Source organism: Aotus nancymaae, unplaced genomic scaffold, assembly GCF_030222135.1.
Source record: "Aotus nancymaae isolate 86718 unplaced genomic scaffold, 86718_ANA_hifiasm-v0.15.2.pri h1tg000030l, whole genome shotgun sequence".
In the NCBI taxonomy this organism is placed as follows: domain Eukaryota; kingdom Metazoa; phylum Chordata; class Mammalia; order Primates; family Aotidae; genus Aotus; species Aotus nancymaae.
Window position 1 is genome coordinate 23,851,602 of NW_026988443.1, and position 27,461 is coordinate 23,879,062.

Below are 27,461 nucleotides of genomic sequence, written 5' to 3' on the forward strand. Positions count from 1 at the left end.
TGATCCTCCTACGTCAGCCTCCTGAGTAGCTGGGGCTATAGGTGTGCACCACTATACTCAGCTAATTTTTTGTGTTTTTTTGTAGAGACAGAGTTTTGCCATGTTACCCAGGCTGGTCTTGAACTCCTGGGCTCAAGCAATCTGCCTACCTTGGCCTTCCAAAGTGCTGGGATTACAGGCATGAGCCACCACACCTGGCCATATATATATATATATATGTTGTACTACTACAACCAGTGCAGTAATGAACATTCTTATATACGTATTTTTGGGCCCTTGTGCAAGTATCTCTCTTTGATCGTTCCCAGTGCAATTACTGGGCCAAAAAGTATGCACATTTAAATTTTGTGAGATCACTCCTAGCCTTATCCCCAAGAGGTTTTATTTATTTACACTTCTATCATTTATACATTATGAAAGTATCAAATGCTTCATTGTGGATCCCAGGGCAGAGTTGTGCCTCATGTGTTATGAAATGGTGCTTCAGGGAGTACAGTAGATGAGAGAGCTAAGATTGTAGTAAACTCTAGAGATAATTGAGGGAAGAGAGCTCAGTTACTCTTTGTATATTTACGTGTGTGTCACTTTCTTTTTTGTTGTACAACTCCCAAGGTCGCATCCTGAGTCTCAGCTGGCATCCCTCTGGTACCCACATTGCAGCTGGCTCCATAGACTACATTAGCGTATTTGATGTCAAATCAGGTGATTGTTTTTCTCAGTTCATTTGGGGTGTGAGTCTTGTTTGTCAGTTTCACATTGCTGCGTTTTCAAAAGCTTGAGCCTTTATCATGCTTTCGTGACCTTTAGGGCCTAACGTGTCATTAACCTTCTGAGATGTCCACAATGAATTTTACTCTTTTCTTGGATTACTACTGCTGCTTTTAGGGGAATCTTGGATCTTCAGTAAGATGTAGTTGTTTTTCATTCATCATAATAATAATTCACAATAAAATTCTCTCCCAACTACTAATATATTCATGTACTGTGAACAGTAGAATTTACCAAGGACTGGGACCTATTTATAGATCCCAGTCCTTGGTGAAAATGGGCTTCTGTCATTGGGGAACATAAGATTTTTGTAGCATAATTGGTGAAACATAAGATCAGAGAAGTAGAGAACCATGACATTTTCTGTTTTTGGCCTGGAAAATTGGCTTAATAGAATCCTTCATTGGTGGAATTGATCTCAACTTGTTAGGTGGACATGTCTGACTTTCATCTGAGATACAGAGATGAAACAGGTTATGCATCTCTCTCCTATTTCCTCAATGCTCAAGTAATTTTTTTTATATGTTATATATGCATATATAAAGAATTCCTGGCCTGGCTTGGTGGCTTACGCCTGTCATCCCAGCACTTTGGGAGGCCGAGGCAGGCAGATCATCTGAGATCGGGAGTTTGAGACCAGCCTGACCAACATGGAGAAACCCTGTCTCTACTAAAAGGACAAAATTAGCCGGGCATTGTGGAACATGCCTGTAATCCCAGCTACTCGGGAGGATGAGGCAGGAGAATCATGTGAACCTCCTGGGAGATGGAGGTTGTGGTGAGCCCAGTTAGTGCCATTGCACTCCAGCCTGAGCAACAAGACTCAAACTCCATCTCAAAAAAAAAAAAAAAAAAAGAATTTCTTAAGCTTATTACAAAAAAGAGAGAGTCCCTCTATATCCTTCTCACACTCCTCAAGGCAACCCCTTGTGGCCCTTAGCTGATTCTTTTGGTATTTATCACTGTGCAGAACCTAGCATACTTTTTATGCTACATTTTGAGTTTTCAGCTTTAGACCATCTTTTACTGACTTTTACGACTTGGCCCTCTTTTTCTAACCATCTGCCACAGGCATTCATACTTTCTCCTGATCCTCCCAGTATGGTTATATTATAACTTTGTTCAGTTTAGTAGTTGTTTTCATTATTATGACTATGTGTATACTACTCGAGTAGTAAGTTTTTTTTCTTTTCCTGTATACTTTTTGTTTCATAGTGTCTCTGTCTCTCTCTCACTGATACAGCCCCACATTTTTCCAGTTGCATACATTAGGTTCAAGTCCATCTGGTTTTCTTTCTCTACTTTTATCTTTGTGAATAAGTCCCTCGTAGTACATTCTGACCCACTCCCATCTGGGTTAGCCACTCTGGGCCTGCTGCACAACTGTGAGATCTGGAACTCTGAATGATTTTTCAGTTGTTTTAGAGATCTCCTTTGCTTTTCTGTTCGATAGGATCCCGTCTTTCTGTGTTATTCGCTGTCTTGGTTTATCCTTTGGTGGATCCTGAGTAAGATTACATGAGAAAGAATTCTAGGTTGAAGCCCTGGCTTCTCTGTCTTCCAGCTCCTGGTATTATGAGCAAGTCAGATGGCATTCTGAGAGTTGATCCCTTTGTATAGGACTGTTTTGTTTTTTTTCTCCCCCGGGGAGCTTTTAGGATGCTTCTTTTATCCTTACTGTTATGAAATATAATAATTATGTTTCTTGGTGTGTGGATCAGTTAATTGTTCTGGACACCTGGTAGGTTCTTTTAATCCAAAACCTGTGTCCTTAAGTTCTGGGGGAAATTCTTTCCTCTTATTTTAAATTTCTTTGGCTTTTTACTATGCTTTCTGGGAAAGTTTGTCATTTTTATCTTTGAATCCTCTGTTGAGTTTTTCATTTTTGACATTTTCAGAGTTCTTTTTTGTTTCCTGAATATTCATTTTTACGGCATTATCTTTTTGTTTCATTATACAGAAACACTTCTCTTTCTAAGGCTATTAGTAATTGTCAAGTGTTTTTCACTCTGCCTGTTTCCTCCCTGTTATTTTGTTTCTGTTAGTCCCTTTGACCTCTGCCTTTCACATTAAAGGCTTTCCTCACATGTCTGGCGATCATCTCATCACTGCATTATGTGGCTTACTGAGCTCGGGTTTCACTGAAGAATTATCTGGCTAGACTGCTTATTCAGGGTAGTCATGAAGCCAGAATCTTCATATCTTTTCTCCTGTGCCAGTTACGTTCCCCAGAAATGATTTTTCATCCTCCTGCCCGGTGAGTATTGGCTTGGCTATCAGCATTCTTTTCTTTTTTTTTTTTTTTTTTTTGAGACGGAGTTTCACTCTTGTTACCCAGGCTGGAGTGCAATGGCGCGATCTTGGCTCACTGCAACCTCCGCCTCCTGGGTTCAGGCAATTCTTCTGCCTCAGCCTCCTGAGTAGCTGGGATTACAGGCGTGCACCACCATGCCCAGCTAATTTTTTTTGTATTTTTAGTAGAGATGGGGTTTCACCATGTTGACCAGGATGGTCTCAATCTCTTGACCTCATGATCCACCCGCCTCGGCCTCCCAAAGTGCTGGGATTACAGGCATGAGCCACCGCGCCCGGCTTTTTTTTTTTTTTAACCTGACAGCAATAATTTTAAGTGAGATCATTCTAAAGGAGAAAAAAAAAGAATGATATTCTCAACTTTCAATGAGAAATGTTCACTTAATCCTGGTTTTCATATATTGTTTCTGCCTGATAACCCTCCTCAGACGGTGTCTCCAGTCTTCTGCTGATGTGCATTTTGGGAGCTTCCCAGCTTCTTAGGGCATGGCTATCTGAGGAATCTACCAGCTGTTAATGGATCCTTCCTTTGAAGCCCCACTTTCTCCTTTTCTAGAATATCTGGGGTCCCAAATTCCTGAGTCTTTAAGGATTCTATAGTACAAATCAGGTGGCTGCTTGGCTTTCCTCTTGGCTGACCTGGGACTTAGTTTCAGTGCTTTGCTAAGTCGGTTGTCACTACTTGTCTGTTTTCCAATTCCCCAGATTTTGTCACTGTTCTCTCCCTTTCCTGTGGGATTTTGGAAAAGAGCAGAGTGTAATGTATGTGTGCAGTTGGCCAGCTTTAAGTGAATGTCCCAAATGTTTCTTTCCATTTCACCACCCCAAAAGGGGATTCTGTTTTCGTTCTCTCCCCTCGCTTCCTCCCTCTCGCCTTCTATCTCATTCATAATAGGCTTTCCCCATGCCCCTTCTCTTCAGATAACTATTCTGGAGTTCTGAGATCAGGTTCACCAGAACTGCCATTTACAGGCTGACTCTGTGTTCAGTCAGCTCACCTACCATACCATGCTTACCACAGGCAGATTTGTTAACATTTTGTTTCACAGAGACAAGTTCTCACTTTGTTGCCTAGGCTGGCCTCAAACTCCTTGGGCTTAAGTGATCCTCTCACCTTGGCTGCAGATGGATTTTGAAGACTGACAGAGAAATAAGTACCATTCGAAGGTGTGCTTTTCTGATTTTTTCAGGCAGCGCTGTTCGTAAGATGATTGTGGACAGGCAATATATGGGTGTGTCTAAGCGGAAGTGCATCGTGTGGGGTGTTGCCTTCTTGTCGGATGGCACTATCATAAGTGTGGACTCTGCTGGGAAGGTGCAGTTCTGGGACTCAGCCACTGGGACGCTTGTGAAGAGCCATCTCATCGCTAATGCTGATGTGCAGTCCATTGCTGTAGCCAACGTGAGTACAGTCCCTGTTTTGAGCGGTTGATGTACAACCTGAGGTTTAAATAGAGAAAACAGCCTCAGTGATGTGCCACGAACACTGGTTCCTGATCCTGATGTTATACTGGAGGAAGATAAGTTTAGGAAAATACATCTGAAAACCCACATTGTTTCCATAGTATCTAACATTTGATCAGAGAGTGCAGGATTCTCCCAGAGATTAGTTAGCAGGGAGATTTTCTTCAGACACTCCTCACCTCTAGTTCATCTAGTCTGATTGTAGATAGGGTGCAGCAGCTTAGAAGAATCTTGAGAAGCACTGTTTTCCTCTCTGTCCAGCTACTCTCCTGCATCCTGTTTTGGAACATTAGAAGATAACTTTTTAGTGATTTTGAAAATGTTTATTTTGTTCTGTTTTATTAATCCCCAAGTAGATTTGTGTTGAACAGATATGCCTCTTTCTCTTTCGTAACATGAATTCTTCTCTTGTAGAACCTTTTCATGTATTTATTTTTAATTTACTTTTTTAGGAAAATAGAGATGAGAGTCTCCCTATGTTGCCCAAGGTGGTCTTGAATTCCTAGGGGAATCCTCCCATCTCAGCCTTTGATTATAGGCAGGAATCACCACACCTGGCCAAAACTTCTTCTTTTTTTTTTTTTTTTTTTGAGATGGAGTTTCGCTCTTGTTACCCAGGCTGGAGTGCAATGGCGCAATCTCAGCTCACCACAACCTCTGTCTCCTGGGTTCAGGCAATTCTCCTGCCTCAGCATCCTGAGTAGCTGGGATTACAGGCACGCACCACCATGCCCAGCTAATTTTTGTATTTTTAGTAAAGACAGGGTTTCACCATGTTGACCAGGATGGTCTCAATCTCTTGACCTCGTGATCCACCCGTCTTGGCCTCCCAAAGTGCTGGGATTATAGGAGTGAACCACCGCACTCGGCCCAAAACTTCTTATTTAGTATTTTTTTTTTTTTTTTGAGATGGAGTCTTGCACTGTTGCCCAGGCTGTAGTGCAGTGGCGTGATCTCGGCTCACTGCAATCTCCGGCTCCTGGGTTCAAGCAATTCTCCTGCCTCAGCCTCCGGAGTAGCTGGGACTATAGACGTGTGCCACCACGCCCAGCTAAATTTTTTTTCATGTAATTTTAGTAGAGATGGGGTTTTACCATGTTGACCAGGATGGTCTTGATCTCCTGACCTCGTGATCCGCCCGTCTCAGCCTCCCAAAGTGCTGGGATTACAGGCGTGAGCGACCACACCTGGCCCTGACTTAGTATTATTATTGCTATTTATTTATTTATCTATTTGGAGACAGAGTTTTGCTCTTGTCACCCAGGTTGGAGTGCAATGGTGCGATCTAGGCTCACTGCAACCTCTGCCTCCCAGGTTCAAGTGATTCTCCTGCCTCGGCCTTTCCAGTAGCTGGGATTACAGGCACCCACCATCACACCCAGCTGTTTTTGTATTTTTAGTAGAGACTGGGTTTCACCATGTTGGCCAGGCTATTCTGCAACTCCTGACCTCATGTGATCCACTGCCTCTGCCTCCCAAACTGCTGCTGGGATTAAGGCATGAGCCACCTTGCCCGGCCTATTTTCTTTGAGATGGAGTCTTGCTCTTTCGTCCAGGCTGGAGTGCAGTGGCATGATCTCAGCTCACTGAAACTTCTGCCTCCTGGGTTCAAGCAATTCTGCTACCTTAGCCTCCGGAGTAGGTGGGATTACAGGCACCTGCCACCACACCTGGTTAATTTTTATATTTTTTTGTAGAGATGGGATTTCACCATGATGACCAGGCTGGTCTCAGACTCCTGACCTCAAGTGATCAACCCACCTCAGCCTCCCAAAGTGCTGAGATTACAGGTGTGAGCCATCACACTCAGCCTATTATTTTCTATGATGTAAATATTGTACAAGACCGGTAACATGAATTCTCAGTTAGAAACCTTTGAGTATTTTAGCAGTGAGACATGGAAAGTGATTTTATTTGTTGACTAGATCCTTTGTTCTCTACCTCCTTAGTTTGAGAATTATGTGCTATCCTACGTGCTGACATCCATATTCTAGTGTAGTGTTCCTATTCCATTTCACAGCTTTTCTGAGAACCATTAGATGTATGTTAAAGCCCTGAAAAACATTTAATGTCGTATATAAATGATAATAGTGGTATAAATTAAAATGAATGGGATAAATTCCCCTTGATTTATTTATTTATTTATTTTTACTTTTTTTTTTTTTTTCTAAGACGGGGTTTCACCATGTTGGTCAGTCTGGTCTTGAACTCCCAACCTTAGGTGATCCACCCACCTTGGCCTCCAGAAAATTCCCCTTTAAAAATAGAGTTTTCATCCCCAACACTTGTAATTATTATACTTAAGAATTAACTCTTGGCCGGGTGCGGTGGCTCACACCTGTAATCCCAGCACTTTGGGAGGCCAAGGAGGGTGATCACCTGAGCTCCAGAGTTCGAGACCAGCCTGGCCAACATGGGAAAACCCCATCTCTACTAAAAATACAAAAAGCCAATCATGGTGGTGTTTGCCTGTGGTCCCAGCTACTCAGGAGGCTGAGGCAGGAGAATCACTTAAACCTGGGAGATAGTGGTTGCAGTGGCCAAGATCACACCACTGCACTACAGCTTTGGAAACAGAGTGAGACTTCGTGTCAAAAAACCAAAAAAAAGAAGAGTTAATTATTAAATTTAGTACCATTTAAAGTGTAATTACTCAGGTCAAGCATGGTTGCTTGCACCTGTAATCCCAGCACTTTGGAAGACTAAGGCGGGCAGATCACAAGGTCAAGAGATTGAGACCATCCTGGCCAACATGGTGAAACCCTGTCTCTACTAAGAATGCAAAAATTATCTGGGTGTGGTGATGCACACCTGTAGTCCCAGCTATTGGGGATGCTGAGGCAGGAGAATTACTTGAACCCGGGAGGTGGAGGTTGCAGTTAGCTGAGATCGCACCACTGCACTCCAGCCTGGCAACAGAGGGAGACTCCCTCTCAAAAAGAAAAAAATGTAATTAAAATTATGGAGCTATTTTAAAGGTCAAGGAAGATGTATATTTACTGCTGTGGAACAATTTCTGGGATATATTATTAAGAGGAAAAAGTAGAACAGTATTATAGTGCATTAATACAGTACATAATAACATTTAAGAAAAGGAGGAGCCAGATGGGATGGCTCACCCCTGTAATCTCAGTACTTTGGGAAGCCGAGGCGGGTGGATCACTTAAGGCCAGGACTTAGAGACCAGACTGGCCAACATGGTGAAACCCTGTCTCTACCAAAAATACACAAATTAGCCAGGTATGAATGGTATGCACTTGTAGTCCCAGCTACTTGGTAGACTGAGGCAGGAGAATCACTTGAACCCGGAGGCAGAAGTTGCAGTGAGCTGTGAGTGATGGAGGAAGAGCAAGACTTTGTCTTAAAAAAAAAAAAGAAAGAAAAAGAGGGGCGGGTATACACATAGACTATCTTTGGAGGCTTGGTGGACCTGTGATCCCAGTACTTTGGGAGGCCAAGGTGCAGGATCACCTGAGCTCAGGAGTTCAAGACCAGCCTAGGCAATATAGCAAGACCTACTAAAATTCAAAAGAATTAGCCAGGCATGATGGCTCATGCCTATCTTTCTCACTACCTGTGGGGCTGAAATGGGAGGATCACTTGAGGCCAGGAAGTTGAGGCTGCAGTGAGCCCTGATTGTGCCACTGCACTCCAGCCTAGACTGAGGCAGGAGAATCTCTCTGACCCCCTAAATGTCCTCTAGAAGTCCTCAAGTCATTAGTGTTTCTTTCTTTTCTTTTTTTTTTTTTTTGAGTCAGGGTCTTAGTCTCACTGTCTCAAAAAAAAAAAAAAAAAGTGAGAGTGAGACCCTGTCTCAAAAAAAAGAAGAAACACTAATGGTGATGATTTGATGACTTCTAGAGAGGACATTTAGGGGGTCAGAGAGAGAAAGGTTTAATTTCTACTGCATTTTATTATTTTTTTTTTCTTACAATGTGCCCATACTGTATTGAATCTTAGATAAAGCTGATTCTGAAACACACCATTATTTTGTTATCAGGGGAAGGAAAAAAACACTGCCAATTAAACTATGACACAGTGCTTTTCTAAATGTAAAATTTAGTTTTGTAAACAAACTGACAATATTTCTTTAAATGTAGAATTTGTATTTTACTTATTGAAAGAGCTCCTTGAGACTTAAAGTAAATGTCATGTCACTCTTGTGCATGTAAAAAAATATGATATAAATTGATTAAGGTATTCCTAAAACTTCTTTACGTTCAGAAACTCTCTGAGTCACTCTTTTGGCCATTTATTTATTCTTTTTTTTTTTTGAGACACAGTTTCATTCTTGTTGCCCAGGCTGGAGTGCAGTGATGCGATCTCGGCTTGCTGAAACCTTTGTATCTCGGGTTCGAGTGATTCTCCTGCCTCAGCCTCCAGAGTAGCTGGGATTGCAGGCATGCACCACCACACCTAGCTAAGTTTGTATATTAAGTAGAGATGGTTTCTCCTTGTTGGTCAGGCTGGTCTTGAACTCCCAACTTTAGGTGATCTGCCCACCTTAGCCTCCGAAAGTGCTGGGATTACAGGCGTGAGCCACCGTGCCCAGCTATTTGTTTATTCTTTAAATGTATATAAATTTATGGGGTACAACTGTAGTTTTGTTACATGGATATATTGCATAGTGATGAAGTTAGGGCTTTTAGTGTATTCCTCACTGTAATAATGTAGGTCATAGCCAGTAAGTAATTTCTCATCCACCCGTCTCCCACCTCCACTCTGAGTCACTTTTCAGCTCAGTCATCAGGGTCCATGTTTTCCCACACGTTGCTTCAATGCCATTAGTAATGTTGGTGAAGTTCCACTGTAGTCTGAAGTTTTCTTTTAGGCCTATGACAGCCATTCTGCAAGTTTTGCTATTGGCCTTTTATCTACAGATACCAGACATGCACAGATTGACAAACATTTTAAGATATCCTGATTGCAGAGGTGTTAAAACATGGGAAAATGGGCCGGGTGCGGTGGCTAACACTTGTAATCTCAGCACTTTGGGAGGCCAAGGCGGGTGGATCACCTGAGGTCAGGAGTTCGAGACCAGCCTGGTCAACATGGTGAAACCCTGTCTCTACTAAGAATACAAAAAATTAGCCTGGCCTAGTGGAAGATGCCTGTAATCCCAGCTACTCGGGAGGCTGAGGCAGGAGAATCGCTTGAACCCAGGAGGCGGAGGATGCAGTGAGCCAAGATTGTGCCACTGCACTCCAGCCTGGGCAACAGAAATGAAACTCCGTCTCAGAGAAAAAAAAAAAAAAATGGGAAAATGTATATCTCAGAATCCGTGAATTTTGGTACTTAATAAGCTGAAAAATACCATTGTATAAATTACTGTGCTCAAAAATGCTTAGCAAAGACTAAGTCCCAATGGTACCACTTAGCTACATGCCTACCTCAAGAGAGTTACTGCTTTCTAATCCTCAGTTTTTTTCCCCTCTGTAAAAAACCCAAGAATGCCAGTAACACATACCTCATGGGGCAGGGTTAAATGGGTAGTGCATATGAAGTGCCAAGTACAGTGTCTGGCACGGAGTGAGGGTGGTTTTTTCATTATTCTCACATCATTTTTGAAACTGATCCTAATTTCAACAGGTGTAAGCCACCCCGTGTGGCCTCCAGGCTTTTTCCTGTTACACTCTCTTGCCAGACAACTTTTTATTTTTTAGATTAAAAAAAACTTTTTTTTTTTTTTGATATAGAGTCTTGATGTGTCACAAGACTGGAGTGCTGTGGCACAATCTTGGCTTGTTGCAATCTCTGCCTCCCGAGTTCAAGTGATTCTCCTGCCTCAGCCTCCCAAGTAGCTGGGACTACAGGCATGCACCACCACACCCAGCTAATTTTTGTATTTTTAGTAGAGACGGGGTTTCACTGTGTTGGCCAGGATGGTCTTGATCTCCTGACCTCGTGATCTGCCTGCCTTGGCCTCCCAAAGTGTTGGGATTACGGGCATGAGCCATTAAAAAAATTTTATTTTGCTGACAGGGTCTCGCTCCCAGGCTGAAGTGCATTGGTGTGATCATAGCTCACTTTGGCCACCAACTCCAGGTCTCAAGCAATCCTCTTGCCTCAGTCTTCTGAGCACCTAGGACTGTAGGCACATGCCACCACACACAGCTAATTTTTAAAATTTTTTGTAGAGATGGGTTCTCACCATGTGGCCTAGGCTAGTTTCAAACTCCTGGCCTCAAGAGATCCTCCCACTTTGGCCTCCCAAAGTGCTGGAACCACAGGCATGAGTCACCATGTCTGCCCAGATTTATTTTAATGGATTTTCATTGACTATAAAGTTAATTGTGGTAAATATCCAGTCCTTTGATTTTCTTAGATGTTTTTCACCTTCATCTATGAGGTGAGTACTAATTCCTGAAGGGAGTTGTAGAGAATATTTGCTTTCATTTAGAGGTCGGTCCTGAGATTTTTTTTTTTTTTCTGTATGAAGCAGTTACTCTTGATTAAATTGGGAACTGTTCATCTCAATTCAAGGTTGGATTTTCCCTTTGCTTCCTAACTCCTACGTCCTAAGAGAGCCTTTTCTTTTGTTTCCCTTTCAGTTTTTTGGGTTTTTCTTTTTTCTTTTTTTTGAGATGAAGTCTTGCTCTTGTCGCCCAGGGTGAAGTTCAATGGCACGATCTCGGCTCATTGCAACCTCCGCCTCCTGGATTTAAGCATTTCTCCTGCCTCAGCCTCCCAAGTAGCTGGGATTACAGGTGCACGCCACCATACCTGGCTGATTTTTGTATTTTTACTAGAGATGGGATTTCGCCATACTGGCCAGGCTGATCTCAAACTCCTGACCTCGGGATCTGCCCGCCTCAGCCTCCCAAAGTGCTGGGATTACAGGCATGAGCCACTGTGCCCTGCCAGTTTTTGATTTTTTTGTTTGTTTGTTTTTTGGTTTGGTTTTTGGTATTTTTTTTGAGGCAAAGTCTCTCCTTGTCACTTAGACTAGAGTGCAGTGGTGTGATCTCGGCTCACTGAAACCTCCACCTCCCAGGTTCAAGAGATGCTCCTGCCTCAGCCTCTCAAGTAGCTGGGATTACAGGCATGTGCCACCATGATGCCTGGCTATTTTTTTGTATCTTTAGTAGAGATGAGGTTTCACCACGTTGGCCAGGCTGATCTCAACTCCCGACCTCATTATCTGCCTGCCTCAGCCTCCCAAAGTGCTGGGGTTACAGGTATGAGCCAACGCGCCTGTCCTTCAGTTCTTTTATGATTCCATGTCAGAGCTGGACGTGGTGGCTCATACCTGTAATGCCACCATTTTGGGAGGCTGAGGCGGGAGGATCACCTGAGGTCAGGACTTCATGACTGGCCTGTCCAACGTGATGAAACCCTGTCTGTATTAAAAATAAAAAATTAGCCAGGCATGGTGGCATGTGCCTGTAATCCCAGCTACTCAGGAGGCTGAGGCAGAAGAGTTGTTTGAACCCGGGAGGCGGAGGTTGCAGTGAGCTGAGATTGTACCATTGCATTCCATCCTGGGCAACAAGAGTGAAACTCTGTCTCAGAAAAAATAATAATAATGCTTCTCTGAACATTGAGGTACAAGTACAGGTTGAGTGTCTGATCTGGTTCTGCTTGGGACCAAAAGTGTTTCAGATTTTGGATTTTGGAATATTTGCATATACGTAATGAGATATCTTGGCGATGGGACTCCAGCATATATAAGAAATTCATTTATGTTTCATATGTACCATATGCATGTAGCCTGAAGGTGATTTTGTACAATATTTTGTTTATTTTATGCATGAAATAGTTTTGACTGTGATCCAGCAGATCAGGTCAGTTGTGAAGTTTTCCACTTGTGGCGTCATATTAACACTCAAAAAGTTTTCTATTTTGGATTACAAATCGTTTTTTTTTGTTTTTTTTTTAGCTGGGACTACAGGCTCACACCACCATGCCCAGCTAATTTTTTTAGTAGAGGCGGAGTTTCACCACGTTGGCCAAGGCTAGTCTCGAACTCCTGACCTCAAGTGATCCGCCTGCCTCAGCTTCCCAAGGTGCTGGGATTACAAGTGTGAGCCACCAAGACTGGCCCTGGATTAGGAATCTTCAGCCTGTATTTGTATATGTTTGAGTTCCTGTCTTTAGTTCTTTTGGATGTATATCTTCATTACTCCTATTTTTTTTTTTTAAGACAGGATTTTGCTCTGTTACCAGGTGGAGTGCAGTGGCGCAATCATGGCTCACTGCAGCCTCTGCCTCCCAGGCTGACACTGTCCTCCTACCTTAGCCTCCCAAGTGGCTGGGACTACAGGCGAGTACCACCAGGCTAAGTTTTTATTTTTATTTTTTTTTGTAGAGATGAGGTCTCACTATGTTGTCCAGATTGGTCTCAAATTCCTGGGCCGAAGTGATTCTCCTCCCTTCCAGAGTGCAGGAATTACAGATGTGAGCCATCACGTCCAGTCACATTACTACTCTTGTTTGGGTTTTTTGTTTGTGTTGTGGGCTTGTGTTTTTGTTTGTTTGTTTGCTTTTTCTTATTTATTTCTTTAATTTTTTTTAAAGATGAGACTTTGGGAGGTTGGGGTAGGTGGATCACCTGAGGGCAGGAGTTTGAGACCTTCCTTACCAACATGGTTGAAACCCTGTTTACTAAAAAAAAAAAAAAACAAAAAAAAAAACAAGGCCCAGTGCGGTGGCTCACGCCTGTAATCCCATCACTTTGGGAGGCCGAGGCAGGTGGATCATCTGAGGTCAGGAGTTCGAGACCAGCCTGGACAACATGGTGAAACCTTGTCTCTACTAAGAATCCAAAAATTAGCTGTGCGAGGTGGCACACACCTGTAGTGCAGCTACTCAGAAGACTGAGGCAGGAGAATGGCTTGAACCCAGGAAGTGGAGATTACGGTGAGCAGAGATCGCACCATTGCACTCTAGCCTGGGTGACAAGAGCGAAACTCCATCTCAAAAAAAAAAAAAGAGCAAAAATTAGCCAAATGTGGTGGTGTGTGCCTATAATACCAGCTACTTGGGAGGCTGAGGTGGGAGAATCTTTTTTTTTTTTCTTTAAGATGGGGTTTCACCTTGATGGCCAGGCTGGTCTTGAACTCCTGACCTCAGGTGATCCACCCACCTCGACCTCCCAAAGTGCTAGGATTACAGGCGTGAGCCACCGCACCCGGCCGGAGAATCTCTTGAACCTGGGAAGGCAGAGGTTGCAGTGAGCCAACTCAAAAAATAAAAATTGGTATGGTGGCGTGCACCACCACACCCAGCTGTTTTTCTATTTTTAGTAGAGATGGGGTTTCTCCATGTTGGTCAGGCTGGTCTCGAACTCGCCATCTCAGGTGATCTGCCTGCCTCAGCCTCCCAAAGTGCTGGGATTACAGGCATGTGCCACCACGCCCAGCCAAATTTTGTATTTTTAGTAGAGACGGGCTTCACCATGTTGGCTAGGCTGGTCTCAAACTCCTGGACTCAAGTGATCCACCCACCTCGGCTTTCCTTTTTTTTTTTTTGAGACAGAGTTTCGCTCTTGTTACCCAGGCTGGAGTGCAATGGTGCGATCTCGGCTCACTGCAGCCTCCGCCTCCTGGGTTCAGGCAATTCTTCTGCCTCAGCCTCCTGAGTAGCTGGGATTACAGGCACGCGCCACATGCCCAGCTAATTTTTTGTATTTTTAGTAGAGATGGGGTTTCACCATGTTGACCAGGATGGTCTTGATCTCTTGACCTCGTGATCCACCCGCCTCGGCCTCTCAAAGTGTTGGGATTACAGGCGTGAGCCACCGCGCCCAGCTTCGCACCTTGGCTTTCTAAAGTGCTGGGATTACAGGAGTAAGCCAGCAGGCCTGGCTGATGTTTCTTGTTATTTTTTCTTTTCTTTTCTTTTCTTTTCTTTTTTTTTTTTTTGAGACAGAGTCTCTCTCTGGTGTGATCCCGGCTCACTGCAACCTCTGACTCCCTGGTTCAAGCAATTCTCCTGCCTCAGCCTCTTGAGTAACTGGGATTACAGGCACACACGACCACGCTCAGCTAATTTTTTGTATTTTTAGTAGAGACGGGGTTTCACTGTGTTGGCCAGAATGGTCTCGATCTCCTGACCTCATGATCCACCTGCTTCAGCCTACTAAAGTGCTGGGATTACAGGCGTGAGCCACCGTGCCTGGTGTTTCTTACATATTTTTAATAAAATAAACATTATGATGAAACAACTGTTCTAGCTCCACATAAAGGATTATCATTGTTTTTATTGGTTTAATATGTTTCTTTAGTGATAATATTTTGATCATGTTAAATATACCTATTAAAGAACATGGTACGGATTTATTTGTTTAGGTTTTCCCTTATGTTCTTTAGAAGGATTTAAATTTCTCAGATAGGTCCTAGGTATTTTATCTCTCTGTGCTATTTTAAGAGATCTAGGTTGTGTATATGAAATGTTACTGTATTGTTCCTACTGTAGACGTTGTTAATTTTGTCAGTAGGGGGCGCATTGTTACCTGTGTCTGACCTTGCTCCTCTGATGGAATCTTTAGCTTCTGGAGAGAAAAGACCCTTATAACTTTCCTACTGATTCTGGGCATAGGTTTACCCCTAAGCTGCCCAGACAGAAAACCTCAGGGAATATTTTTCCAGTCAGACCTTGTTTTGCTTACATGTGCCTCCCTCATGATTTAATCCTCAGCAAGAAGACAGTTTTGTGGTGGGCACAGCCGAGGGGACAGTCTTCCATTTTCAGCTGGTCCCTGTGACATCTAACAGCAGTGAGAAGCAGTGGGTTCGGACAAAACCATTCCAGCATCACACTCATGACGTGCGCACTGTGGCCCACAGCCCAACATCGCTGATATCCGGAGGTGGGTTCTCCTCCCAGCAAGGCTGCTGCTTTACCCCTCCTGGCTCTGGCTGTTCTCATGCACGATAATTTCTAATTCTGTACACCTTCTCCTCGCCATTCCTAGGCACTGACACCCACTTAGTCATTCGTCCTCTCATGGAGAAGTTGGAGGTAAAGAATTATGATGCTGCTCTCCGAAAAATCACCTTTCCCCATGTAAGTTTTCATTCCCAGCCCCTGCCAACCCCTCATCTCCCCATCTCTGTGTCCCACAGGGCTCTGAACACAGCTCACGCTCAGCAAATTTGTAGCACTTTTTTTCCCCCCAGACAGAGAGTTTCACTCCCCAGGCTGGAGTGCAATGGGTCAATCTTGGCTCACCACAACCTCCACCTCCCAGGTTCAAGTGATTCTCCTGCCTCAGCTTCCTGCATAGCTGGGATTACAAGCATGCACCACTACACCTGGCTAATTTTGTTTTTCTTTTTTTTGAGACGGAGTTTCACTCTTGTTACCCAGGCTGGAGTGCAATGGCGCGATCTCGGCTCACTGCAACCTCCGCCTCCTGGGTTCAGGCAATTCTCCTGCCTCAGCCTCCTGAGTAGCTGGGATTACAGGCACGCGCCACCATGCCCAGCTAATTTTTGTATTTTTAGTAGAGATGGGGTTTCTCCATGTTGGTCAGGTTGGTCTTGCTCTGTCACTCAGACTGGATTGCAGTGGTGTGATCTTGCCTCACTGTAGCCTCTGCTTCCTGAGCTTAAATAGTCCTCTCTTCTCAGCCTCCTGAGTCACTGGAACCACAGATGTGCTCCACCACACTCAGCTAGTTGTTTTTTTGTTTTTGTTTTTTTTTTTTGAGATGACGTTTTCACTCTTGTTGCCTAGGCTGGAGTGTAGTGGTGTGATCTCAGCTCACTGCAACCTCTGCCTCCCAGGTTCAAGCATTTCTCCTGCCTCAGCTTCCCAGCTAATTTTTTTTTTTTAATTTTTTTAATAGCGATAATATCTCACTATCTTGTCCAGGCTGGTCTCAAACTCCTGGTCTCAATCAGTCCTCCCACCTCGGCCTCCCAAGTGCTGGGATTACAGGCATGAGCCATTGCTCCAGGCCCATTGATCTGTTTTAAAGCAACTTTGTTCATCACTCCATGCTTCAAAGCCTCCTGTTATCCCTGTTGGCTTCAGCGTAAAGACAGGTTCCTTAGTGTGTCTTATAGAACCTGTCTCCCTCCGGGCCTGGCCCTTCAGCTTCCTGTCTTACCTCTCCTCACACTTGTAGTGCCCTTACCCAGGCTAGCCATTCTCAAAGTGTTTTTGTTCCCTTGAATACTCTTTTTACCTTTGAGCTATGTCACATGCCATCAACCTCCTCAGAACATTCTGCCCTGCCTCCTTCGCCTGACTGGTCTTTCCCAGTGAACCTCACCTGGGCTTCTGTATTTACCACCACTCAGCTAGGTTAGATGTTCTCTCCTTATTTTTCAGTACATACTGTGTTTAGCCATGTTAAAAATTCTTGGCACCCTGAAGTATAATGGCTGATGTAGTTCTGTGTCACCCCTTTAGAAGCATCTTAAGAACAGTAGCTGTGTTTTAATTCTTCATTGCAATCATAGATCCCGGGACAGTGCCTGCCATATGGGAGTACTTAGGAAATGTTTGTCAAGGAAGTGGATTTCAGCAGTAAAACATATGCCAAGGTGGTGCTGCTGTATCTGGTACTGAGGCAGTAGATGATCCTGACTTATTTTTTAACTTTTTGATTCTTGGATATAGCGACGTCTCATTTCCTGTTCTAGAAAGAGGCAGCTTCTCCTCTTCCAGTTTGCTCATCACTTGGAACTTTGGCGACTGGGATCCACAGTTGCAACAGGTAAAATGGGAGCAAGTTTTTTTTCTATAAGAAAACTGGAGAGAGAAGCCAGAAATCAGAATTGCAGTTGCAATTCTGCTTATAGAAAAACTGAAGTAGATTTTTGTGCCCATTTTAACTAATGGTTTTCCCACTCATTAGATAAAGCAAATAATACTCTAATTTTAGAGTATTAGAATCTTTAGCAGGATACTGGATCATCTCTTAAAAGTTTATGGCTGTTGGTGGTGTGCTGTGGGGTGTAGTCAAGGTGAGGATTGGAGAATCGTTATTTGCCCTAGCTTGACTGAGAAGAAAACAGGCTGTTGAAAAATAACAAGATTTAATGATGAGTAGTAATGATCCTGTATGAACAAGAAGGTCACACGAATCTTATCAGAGTGACAGCCTAGTGGCTTTTTTCTGTGACCTATTAAGGAAATATTAGTCCTCTCATTTGCAGTGGATTAAAATTGAGGCCACACATACTCCACCTGCATGCCTGGCTATGGAGTAGAGCTTCAGGGAATTAGTGATGTGTCAGAGGCTAGAAGCAAAGGAAGTGCTCATTGTTTTCCTCTTCACATACCCTCATAAATTGTGAGCTTAGTAAGCTTACATTTTTCTGATTTCCCATTGATAGAGATTCCATTCTTCCAAGGAGTGACTTTTTAGAAGAAAAAATGTACAATACTCTTTTTTCCTAAGAAAAATCTCAGGGAAGTTTCTTGTTTCAGGCAAGAATGGGGATACTCTTCCACTCTCTAAAAATGCAGATCATTTACTGTATCTCAAGACAAAGGTAAGGAAGTTTGTTTGGGCTCTGAAATCTAGAATGTTTTTCCCATTCGGAATTTTGAGGTTAGTTAGTTTATATCATAAATTGTATAAATTCTGAAACTATTTGAATAAAAGACTGTGTCACCAGGACTGGGTTTCCTGTGATTATAATTAGACACTGAACATGTATTAAATAAATGTATACAGGAAATAGGTTTCTCTCCTTCTGATATTGTTATGAAAATAATGTTTTTGTTTTTTGTTTTTTTTTGTTGGAGTTTCACTCTTGTGGCCCAGGCCGGAGTGCAATGGCATGATCTCAGCTCACTGCAACCTACACCTCCCTGGTTCAAGTGATTCTCCTGCCTCAGCCTCCCGAATAGCTAGGATTACAGGCATGCGCCACCATGCCCGGCTAATTTTTTTGTGTTTTTAGTAGAGACAGGGTTTCTCCGTATTGGTCAGGCTGGTCTCGAACTCCCAACCTCAGATGGTCTGCCCACCTCAGCCTCCCAAAGTGCTGGGATTACAGGCGTGAGCCACCTTGCCCAATCATGTGCATATTTTTAAAAATTCAAATAGTACAAAAGGTTATACAATGGGGAAAAAAATCATTTTGTTTTGTGAGTTTTTAAAAATTACATGAATATTACATTCAACTTTATTCTCCAGATTCTTTTTTGTTTGTTTGTTTGTTTGGTTGGTTGGTTGATTTTTTTGTTTGTTTGCTTACTTTTTTGAGACAGGGTCTCATCGTGTTCTCCGGGCTGGTTGGCAGTGGTTCCATCATGGCTCACTGCAGCCTCAACCTCCTGGGCTCAGGCTATCCTCCCACCTTGGCCTCCCACCTTATGGGACTAAAGATGTGAAACACCATGCCCAGCTAATTTTTTGTAGTTTTTGTAGAGACAGGGTTTCACCATATTTGTCCAGACAGGTCTTGAACTCCTAGGCTCAAATAATCCTCCACCTCAGCCTCCCCAGAGTGCTAGGATTACAGGCACAACCCACCGTACCTGGCCTGTGAATGTTTTTCATTTACTATTTCTTAGAAGTCTTTAAAGCAGCCGAGCGCGGTGGCTCATGCCTGTAATCCCAGCACTTTGGGAGGCCGAGGCGGGTGGATCACGAGGTCAAGAGATCGAGACCATCCTGGTCAACATGGTGAAACCCCGTCTCTACTCAAAATACAAAAAATTAGCTGGGCATGGTGGCGCGTGCCTGTAATCCCAGCTACTCAGGAAGCTGAGGCAGGAGAATTGCCTGAACCCGGGAGGCGGAGGTTGCAGTGAGCCAAGATCGCGCCATTGCACTCCAGCCTGGGTAACGAGCAAAACTGTCCCAAAAATAAAAATAAAAATAAAAAAATGAAAAAAAAGAAGTCTTTAAAGCAGAATGTCATAGACAAAACAGAAAATAAGTACTGCAAACTACCTATCCTCCCAAGCTTTCCTTCAGTAAATTCCTCCCTGCTCAGGTTTCTGAAGTTGGGGTTTAGATCTGTGAAGTATTCAAAGGGCAAAGATAAGAATAGACCTTCATTCTTGGATTTGGAAATCAGGGCCATACCTTTTAGGTGCTCTGCCTCTGAAATAATCATAGTAACACAGACCACATGAGGATCGAGATCATGTGTAGGTATCTGTGGACATGTCCAGAGTGGCAAGAGCTTGAGGTGTTGTGTCCCAGTGCACCTTGTTATGTGAAGTTTAATTGCACATTCATCTTGATTCCTCATACTGCCAGGGCCCTGAGAACATTATCTGCAGCTGTATCTCCCCATGTGGAAGTTGGATAGCCTATTCTACAGCTTCTCGGTTTTTTCTCTATCGACTGAACTATGAACATGACAACATAAGCCTCAAAAGGGTAAGTGATAGCCCAGTGTCTGGTCACATAAGAGGAAACTTCCTAAATGTGTTATTTTTGTATCAAGTGAAAATCAACTGAATGTGAATCCTTGCTCAGTTAAAAGTTATTTGGAGAGGGCTATTACAAAATGATGTTTTATTTCCTTTTTTTTTTTTTGAGGCAGAGTTTTGCTCTTGTCGCCCAGGCTGGAGTGCAATGGCTCATGGTCTTGGCTCACTGCAACCTCCACCTCCTGGGCTCAAGGAATTCTGTGCTTCAGCCTCCCGAGTAGTCTAATTGTTGTATTTTTAGTGGAGAACAGGGTTTTACTATGTTGGCCAGGCTGGTCTCAAAGTCTTGACCTTGGGTAATTCACCCACCTTGGCCTCCCAACGTGCTGGCATTACAGGCATGAGCCACCACTCTCAGCACTTTTTTTTTTTTTAAAACAGAGTTTTGCTCTTGTCACCCAGGCTGGAGTGCAATGGCGCAGTCTTGGCTCACTGCGACCTTCCCCTCCCAGGTTCAAGCAATTTTCCTGCCTCAGCCTCCTGAATAGCTGGAATTACAGGTGCCCACCACCACGTCAGCTAATTTTTGTATTTTTAGTAGAGACAATTTTTAGTACGTTGGCCAGGCTGGTTTCAAACTCCTGACCTCAGGTAATCCACCTGCCTTGGCCTCCCAAAGTGCTGGGATTACAGGTGTGAGACACTGCACCCGGCCCGCACCCGGCCTTTATTTCCATTTTGATTTATGTTCTTAGAGGGGTGGGGGAATGCCCTACAGGCAGTAAAGTTAAGGCTTTTCTGTTTAGTGGTTTCATATGTGACTTAGTTATTTCTTTGATAGGGAAGTGAATATTTACTAAAGAGAAGGAAGGGGGATGTATAGGTTACTGGAGAGAAACAAGTGTTCTGTGTCCTGAGTCAGTTGGCTTACTTAGAGATAGGAAGCATTAATGTAACTTAAGCATGGCTGTGATGGTTTCTAATGGACTGTAGGTCTCCCTTCTCTCACTGGCTTTTATTACTGGTTCACCCAAAGGTTTCCAAAATGCCAGCATTCCTTCGCTCTGCCCTTCAGATTTTGTTTTCTGAGGATTCAACAAAGCTCTTTGTAGCATCAAATCAAGGAGCTCTGCATATCGTTCAGCTGTCAGGAGGAAGCTTCAAGCACCTGCATGCTTTCCAGCCTCAGTCAGGTGGGAATCTGGTAACTGGCCATGGGGAGATTTGTCGTGTCTAAGATGTAACTTTTTTCCTTTTAAGCCTCCATGTCAGGAGTTCCCTCGTGTTCCTCCTACCCTGCAGATCCACTCACTCACATATTTGCAGTTTCAAGTAGGAGGAGATAGCTGGCAGATGAAGACTCTCGATGAGATCTGCAATGTTCTTCACACCTACTCTTTTCTCACTGGGTTTTTGATTCCTTATTTGGGGCCAGAGAAGTTTCATCATCCTTCTTAGTTTGTTAGCAGAGCGAGAAGAAAGTTAAAATCATTTTAATCCTGACAATAGCTACCATTAATATTTTGGTGTTTTCTAATATGTATTTGTAAGTAAGTATTTTGTGGGCATGTTGCCTTTTTTGGTGGTTTATAAAAAGGTACAATCATAGATTACTGCCACCTCGACCTCCTGGGCTTAAGTGATCCTCCCATCTCAGCATCCTGTATAGCTGGGACTGCAGATGCACACCACTGTGCCCGCCTAATTTTTAAGGTTTTTTTTGTAGATATGGGGGCTCATTATGTTGCCCAGGTTGGTTTTGAACTCCTGGGCTCAAGTGATCCCCCCATCCTGGCCTCCTATCTGAGATGATAGGCATGAGGCATCGTGCCTGGCCCAAAAGTATCCTTATACATACAGTTTAATTACCTGCATTTAATGTTCTTGACCATTTTTCTATTTTCCTGGAGAATATGAGTATTATTAACATGAATGTATCTATGTAGGTAGCTATGGCTAACTGTTAAGGACTTAGACTCAGCTTCCAGCTTAAGCTGCTAGTTGTTTGGATACTTCCCATGGGCCTTTCCTCTCTCCGTTGTCCTGGATTTTAGCTGCTTCACTGTCATTTCACTCTATCACCCTGTCTTTTTTGAGACAGGGTCTTACTCTTTTGCCAAGGCTGAAGTGCAGTGGTGTAATTATGGTTCACTGCAGCCTCAGCCTCTCCAGGCTTAGGTGATCCTTCCACTTCAGCCTCCCAAGTACACAAGAGTGTGCCACCACACCCAGCTAAGTTTTGTATTTTTGTAGAGATAGGGTTTCACCATGTTGCCCAGCCTGGTCTTGAACTCCTGGGCTCAGGCAATCCTCCTGCCACGGCCTCCCAGAGTGCTGGGATTACAGGTGTGAGCCACCATGCCTAGTGAAAGCCAACTCTTTTAACCTCAAGTCTCACTGTTCATAAGCTGATCCTGAAGTCTACAGAAGAAACCCACAAGTTAGGGGTCAGATAAATAAAACTATTTATTATCTATATATGTTTTTATTGCAAAACTTAGACTATTTATCTTGCATCTAGCACTCCTTAAGATTCAGCTCTGCATTATGTATATGACTTTATTTTTTTCGCTTCTCTCATCTCACTTCCCCTTGTAGTCAAGCTGGTTTCTTCACAGCCCTCAAACCTGCATATTCTAGTCCTCATCACGTAGCTTGCACTGTTCCCCATCCTTTTCTCTCCGTCCCCACCCATCCTTTGGCAGCTGGGTTATGCTTGTTATAAAGCCATTTTATCGTTTGGGGGTGTTACATGCAGCACGCATTTTGGCATAGAGCATCACTGTCCAATTTTTATCCCACACTAGTTGTCATGTTGCCAGATTGGTTTAAAGTCTCTAGATGACAAAGATGGCTCAGACATGCCCATCCTCCCTTAATGCAGAATATACAGCAGGCACCCAATAAATTAGATAGGCGTTAAGTCTATTGAACTTGATGTTTGTAATTTTGTTGTTGTTGTTGTTTTTTTGGGGGGGGGGTTTGTTTGTGATAGAGTCTCACTCTGGCACGCAGGCTGGAGTGCAGTGGTGCGATCTGAGTTCACTGCAACCTCTGCCTCTCAGGTTCAAGTGATTCTTCTGCCTCAGGCTCCCTAATAGCTGGAACTATAGAGACGTGCCACCATGCCTGGCTAATTTTTTGTATTTTTAGTCAAGACGGGTTTCACTGTGTTACCCATGATGGTCTCGATCTCCTGACCTTGGGATCCACCCGCCTTGGCCTCCCAGAGTGCTGGGATTACAGGCATGAACCACTGCGCCTGGCCTAATTTTGGTATTTTTCGTAGAGATGAGGTTTCACCGTGTTGGTCTCAAACTCCTGAACTCAGGTGACCCACCCACCTCCACCTCCCAAAGTGCTGGGATTACAGGTGTGAGCCACTGTGCCCAAGCCTGTCCATAACTTTGATTTAAAAAAAAAAACATTTGGTAGGAAAGGAGTTTGAAACAGTATATATTTTAGTGGCACATGCTACCATGATTCTCTATTCCCATAGTAAGCAGTGTCTTAGGCCTGAGCAAGTAATAACTTCTGTTTTATCTCTCTGGATCTTTACATGAGGGATGGCTAAATAATTAGATAGAAAAAGTAGACACATTAATATCTAGAACTAATTTGCACAGTGATCAAAAAATTATCCTCCCAGTGATTTAAAACTCTGAGAGTCTCCTTGGCTTTTGCCATCATATCCACGGCAGGGCTGGCTGTGGACACTGTGAATTGAGAGATCTAATTCTTCTGTCTTCACAGGGACAGTGGAGGCCATGTGTCTTTTGGCAGTCAGTCCAGATGGGAATTGGCTAGCTGCATCAGGTACCAGTGCTGGAGTCCATGTCTACAATGTAAAACAGCTAAAGGTGAGCATAGGGTTTCATGGCAGCAGTTTGAATCATTGTACAGGAGGCAGTTCACCCTGCAGTTAAAAGATTCAAGGCAGATTGGCATGACCTGGCAATTTATTAGACTTTTTTTTTTTAATGAAGAATTTTTTCCAGGTTTGGAATCCTGTTTTATTTTTATGGAACCCAGAAACCATCCTCTGTAACATTAAAATCAGCTACTGGCCCAGTGAAACCATTCATACATGGAAATTTGAAATTAATGATTTGTGGGTGATGTAAACACATCCAGGTTCTTTCTGTATTTTGGGGAGGAAAATGCTGTGTACACAAATAGTTGCAGATAATAAGAGTTCTTTTCATGGCTTGCCTTGTAATCTCAAGGTAAACACTATCAAAACTTCAAAAAAGGAATACTGGGAAAACATTTTTCACTAATTAGTAATGATGATGTCAGTCATAAATTGAGTCGTTAGTATTCCAAGTCCTCATCTTCATCATAAAAATCAGATTTGAACTACCCAAAACTTGGAATAAGCATTAAAAGTTTATAGGATAATGTCAAACTGCACCACTTAATGGGTTTGCCTGTTACTTGCATAGTATAACCTTTGTTGCATTGTAGTAGGAGCATGTACTGAGCACTTGTCTTTGAGCCTTGCCTAGCATTTAAAGTGTGTGTAGCATGCACATGCTTTGCAATTGTACATAAAAATACATGCCTAGACGTTAATCTCTTTGAAACCTAGAGTATAGCTGTAGACTCCCTGTTTAAATAGAAGGATTTACTCTGAGGGAAAAGCTTTTACTCTCAGTTCTCCACAAATGCTGTTCATTTTGTAAGCGGTTAACTATGCTTTTTATTTTTTTGAGACAGGGTTTCACTCTGTCGCCCAGACTGAGCACAGTGGCGCAATCACAGCTCACTGCAGCCTTGACCTTTGGGCTTAAGCAGTCCTCCCACCTCTGCCTCCCAAGTAGCTGGGACTATAGGCGAGCCCCACCACACCTAGCTAATCTTTTTTTTTTTCTTAGAGATAGGGTTTTCCTATGTTGCCCAGGTTGGTCTTGAACTCCCGTACTCAAGCATTCCTCCCATCCTGGCCCTTCCAAAGTGCTATAGTTATAGGTGTGAGCAACCGTGCTCAACCAATAGGCATTTATTTATTTATTTATTTGTTTGTTTGTTTATTTATTTATTTTTGAGACTGAGTCTTGCACTGTTGCACAGGCTGGAGAGCAGTGGCGCGATCTCTGCTCACTGCAACCTCTGCCTTCCAGGTTCAAGCGATTCTCCTGCCTCAGCCTCCCAAGTAGCTGGGATTACAGGCGACGGCCACCACGACAGCCAATTTTTGTATTTTTAGTAGAGACAGCTTTTCACTCTGTTGGCTAGGCTAGTCTTGAACTCCTGAGCTCATGGTCTGCCTGCCTCAGCTTCCCAAAGTGCTGGGATTACAGGCGTGAGCTACTGTACCTGGCCGGCCAATAGGCATTTTTTTAAGAAAATGAGGCCGAGTGTGGTGGCTCATGCCTGTAATCCCAGCACTTGGGGAGGCCAAGGCTGGCAGATCACCTGAGGTCAGGAGTTCGAGACCAGCTTGCCCAGTATGACGAAACACTATCTCTACTAAAAATACAAAAAATTAGCCAGATGTGGTGGCGGGCTTCTGCAATCCCAGCTACTCGGGAGGCTGAGGGAAGAGAATCACTTGAATCTGGGAGGAGAATCGCTTGAGCCTGGGAGGTAGAGGTTGCAGTGAGCTGAGATCATGCCACTGCACTCCAGCCTGGATGATAAGAGTGAAACTCTGTCTCCAAAATAAAAAGAGAAAAGAAATTAAAGTTCATTGGTTAGGGAAATGCCTGAAATTTTTGGGAATTTCCATAGAACCCTTTTGAGTTCCAAGGAGCACTACTTAAACTGCTGACCTAGACAATTCAGTCTTTGCTGAGGAAAAGTGTCACTTAGAGTTGTGTCTGTTATTTGTTCCCAGCTTCACTGCACGGTGCCTGCTTATAATTTCCCAGTGACTGCTATGGCCATTGCCCCCAATACCAACAACCTTGTCATCGCTCATTCTGACCAGCAGGTAAGGGAGATTCCAGTGCTTTCTAATCCCTTCCTTCTGGATAGTAACCTGGAAGCTGGGATATTGGGCAGTTGAGGGGAGCTTTTCTTGGAAGGTGCTGGAGGAGATAAGGTAGTTTTCTCCTGTGTGAAGTAAAGCTTCCTTGCCTGTCTGGGCTCATCATAGGCCAGCAGTATCCATTGGTTTGATGGGATGCAGTTTAAATGGAGAAGTACTAAGATTCAAGAGTGAAGAATCATAAGAGGGAGGAGGAATTTTGAAGAACTCATTTTCCTGATTATTTTAGAGCAGAGATGACATGGGCTTGGGTGTTAAACTTGATATGGAATGGTATAAAATTTTGAGAGTTGAAAGTGACTAAAAGATTGTGTTATTCACCTTTACCCTTGCAGATGAGGAAATCAAGCCCTAGTAAGATCATTACCTAATCTCAGCCAAAATTAGAACCAAATCTGCCTTTTTCCTTACCAATTTGTAAGGAGATTGTAATTATAAAGAGATTTTTTCCTCTGGTTTTTTTTTTTTTTTTGGTATTTTTGGTAGAGATGGGGTTTTGCCATGTTGGGCCAGCCTGGTCTCAAACTCCTGACCTCAGGTGATCCACCTGCTTCGCCTCCTAAAGTGCTGGGATTGCAGGTGTGAGCCACTGCTCCTGGCCTATAAAGAGATCTTTAAAAAAAACCTTGACTGCAGAACACATTAAGAAGTTATCAATTATTCTATGTCTGTAAAATTGGAGATGATATCTACCTCACTGAGCTGTTGGAAAGATTAAATGTAGGCCGGGCGTGGTGGCTCACGCCTGTAATCCAAGCACTTTGGAGGCCAAGGTGGGCAGATCAACTGAGGTCGGGAGTTCAAGACCAACCTGACCAACATGGTAAAACCCTGTCTTTAAAAAAAATAAAAAAAGATTAAATGTAATTTTAGAAGCACATTTAAGTAGACTGCTAGGCAAACGATGCTTACTGTTTTGATGGTCAGTTTTTACACTCACACATACACACTGTCCAAAAGTGAAATCTCTGTTTTATAGACTTGAGTCTTGATGAAAGTCGGAAAGAGTAGTGAAGCCACATCTTTGCCTTTGTCACACATAATGATAATGTTTACCCCAATACCTTTTACTGGCACTTGGTCCCTTAAGTTCTTCTAAAAGTAAAACTGATGGGAAATTTTTTATATCCGTTAGATTAGCAAAGATCAAAGAGTTGATAATACACAGTGTTGTGAGGGTATAGGAAAACAGTACTCTCACACATTGTGTAAATTATCCTAACCCTTTTGGAGGACATTTTGGCAATACCTTAAAAATTTTAAAGTCCACTAATCTTTGACTTAGAAATTTCATTTCTGAGAGTTTTATTTATATATATATACTTTCAGCTATGCAAAAAATACTTTTATACAGAGACCAGTTCATTGCAGCTTTGTTTATAGTAGACAAAGATATGAAACAAGATAATGTCCATTAAGTAGAGTGGATAAGTAAATCATGATGCATGCATAAAGTGAGTAGACTACTGTATGTTTCAGAATGGGCATGACTGATGTATATGTGTGTATTCATGTGGGTCAGTCTCCATGATGTAACACTAAGCAAGAAGAAGCAAGATACAGAACACTATGTATTATATGCATAAAATAGCTCTGAAAAGATGTAAACACGAAATTGAGGGTTGCTCTTGTCTTG

General features: G+C 43.2%; 1 protein-coding gene across 3 annotated transcripts in view; it reads left to right on the forward strand.

The window, feature by feature from the left end:
* The window catches only part of UTP4 (UTP4 small subunit processome component), a 38,679-nt gene that overhangs the window by 7,184 nt on the left and 4,034 nt on the right, over positions 1–27,461 (forward strand). For all 3 annotated transcript variants that reach the window (XM_021672550.2, XM_064383233.1, XM_064383234.1), the window contains 10 exons: positions 613–702; positions 4,272–4,483; positions 15,184–15,355; positions 15,461–15,552; positions 17,116–17,212; positions 17,929–17,993; positions 19,718–19,840; positions 20,870–21,026; positions 23,587–23,693; positions 25,673–25,768. In XM_021672550.2, the coding sequence (XP_021528225.2) occupies positions 613–702; positions 4,272–4,483; positions 15,184–15,355; positions 15,461–15,552; positions 17,116–17,212; positions 17,929–17,993; positions 19,718–19,840; positions 20,870–21,026; positions 23,587–23,693; positions 25,673–25,768 (1,211 nt within the window). The remainder of the gene's footprint in view (positions 1–612; positions 703–4,271; positions 4,484–15,183; positions 15,356–15,460; positions 15,553–17,115; positions 17,213–17,928; positions 17,994–19,717; positions 19,841–20,869; positions 21,027–23,586; positions 23,694–25,672; positions 25,769–27,461) is intronic.